Genomic DNA, 1,284 nt, shown 5'->3' on the forward strand with positions numbered 1-1,284 from the left:
TATCCCATTTCTGTATCAAGCTCCCGGGCGGCAATTCTTACCGTGGCCCACTCCCCATAGTCGAATGGCTATTTATACCATTGTCTGACCGAGATCTCTTTTGGTTGCTGAACTGCACCTGATAAGAAGGTCAAAGTATAGCCCTCGTCAAACTCTCAATTACTTGCCAATCAAGAAAGTAGACAAATCGTGCGTTTGCCCTGCACCACACTTTTCTTCTGTTATAATAAAGTGAGCGATGGTCACAATCTTGATACGCCTCACTTTCATGATCATCTGCCCTTTGATCAATTCGAGCATTGTGGGCTACCCCGTGGAAACCCCACGCGACAATGGCGGTGAGCACTGTGGTGGTCTTGGAGGTACATGTATGTCTGTGGCTCACTAATGTCACAGACGCAGTGCAGCGATACAATGCTACCTCTCTGGTCCGTGGTAACGATTGTATATCGTTAAAGATACATGCACAGGTGTACACACTTCCTATCCACGTCTGTTATCGTCGGCGTATTTTCCTCGGTTGGTTGACTTAAAGCCCTCGAATACCTTTTAACAAGGATGTCGAATTCATCCACGTGTGAATCTTTCATATGTGTCACCTCTCGTTGTCATCTGCCGTCCTTTGACACGCCGCCATCATACCATCCACAGTTGTCAGTAGTTCATCAGTGCTGCAGCCCATTGTCTCCCACCATTGCGACTACATGAATATATTTAGATAGAAAGGAGTTCGAAATTAGATAATATGGCCCGTCCGAACCCATGATTGGAGATATATTGGGAGGATTTTAAGACCAGAATGTACATGCTCTAATAGAAACACCAGTGTGGTAGCCATTTTGGCAAATTCCTTAAGCTAATTGTGTTTTGCTTGTCCAGTCGCATTCTGGAGTACATAATAACTTCCCTCACAACACACCTCGTAAACAGGTAAGAATACGCAAACACGTGCACGCCTTAATACCTGCGCTAGCATATACTCTATATCTGAACGTGTCTCGCAATATGTGCGCTTACCTCTATATCTGAACGTGTCTTTTAATATATGAGCGCACATGTATATTTGGGCTGGTGCACGCATGCAAACATATATGTGTTTGTAACCGTTGAAAGTCGTTGCACGTGAGCGCCATTTCGATGACAGTAGTCTCAAATATATGCGTGCCTGTGTGTGGTTGTGCATGTTTCTGAGTGAGGACGTAGTCGTGTTGTCATACATTGTTTTGTATGCGTATTTGTCATTGTTCGTTTTTTCAGTCCCCTACGTCTCACACACATATATAT

The 1,284-nt window shown here is 44.3% G+C and overlaps 1 protein-coding gene across 1 annotated transcript in view; it reads right to left on the bottom strand.

The window, feature by feature from the left end:
* Positions 1 to 464: 464 nt before the first annotated feature.
* The window catches only part of SARC_09120 (hypothetical protein), a gene marked incomplete at its 5' end in the record, with an annotated part of 6,431 nt that continues 5,611 nt past the window's right edge, over positions 465 to 1,284 (bottom strand). Inside the window, one exon of the mRNA XM_014296872.1 lies at positions 465 to 700. Coding sequence (XP_014152347.1) covers positions 596 to 700 — 105 coding nt within the window. The 3' untranslated portion in view covers positions 465 to 595. The remainder of the gene's footprint in view (positions 701 to 1,284) is intronic.

This window comes from Sphaeroforma arctica (assembly GCF_001186125.1).
Source record: "Sphaeroforma arctica JP610 unplaced genomic scaffold supercont1.891, whole genome shotgun sequence".
Taxonomy (NCBI): Eukaryota; class Ichthyosporea; order Ichthyophonida; genus Sphaeroforma; species Sphaeroforma arctica.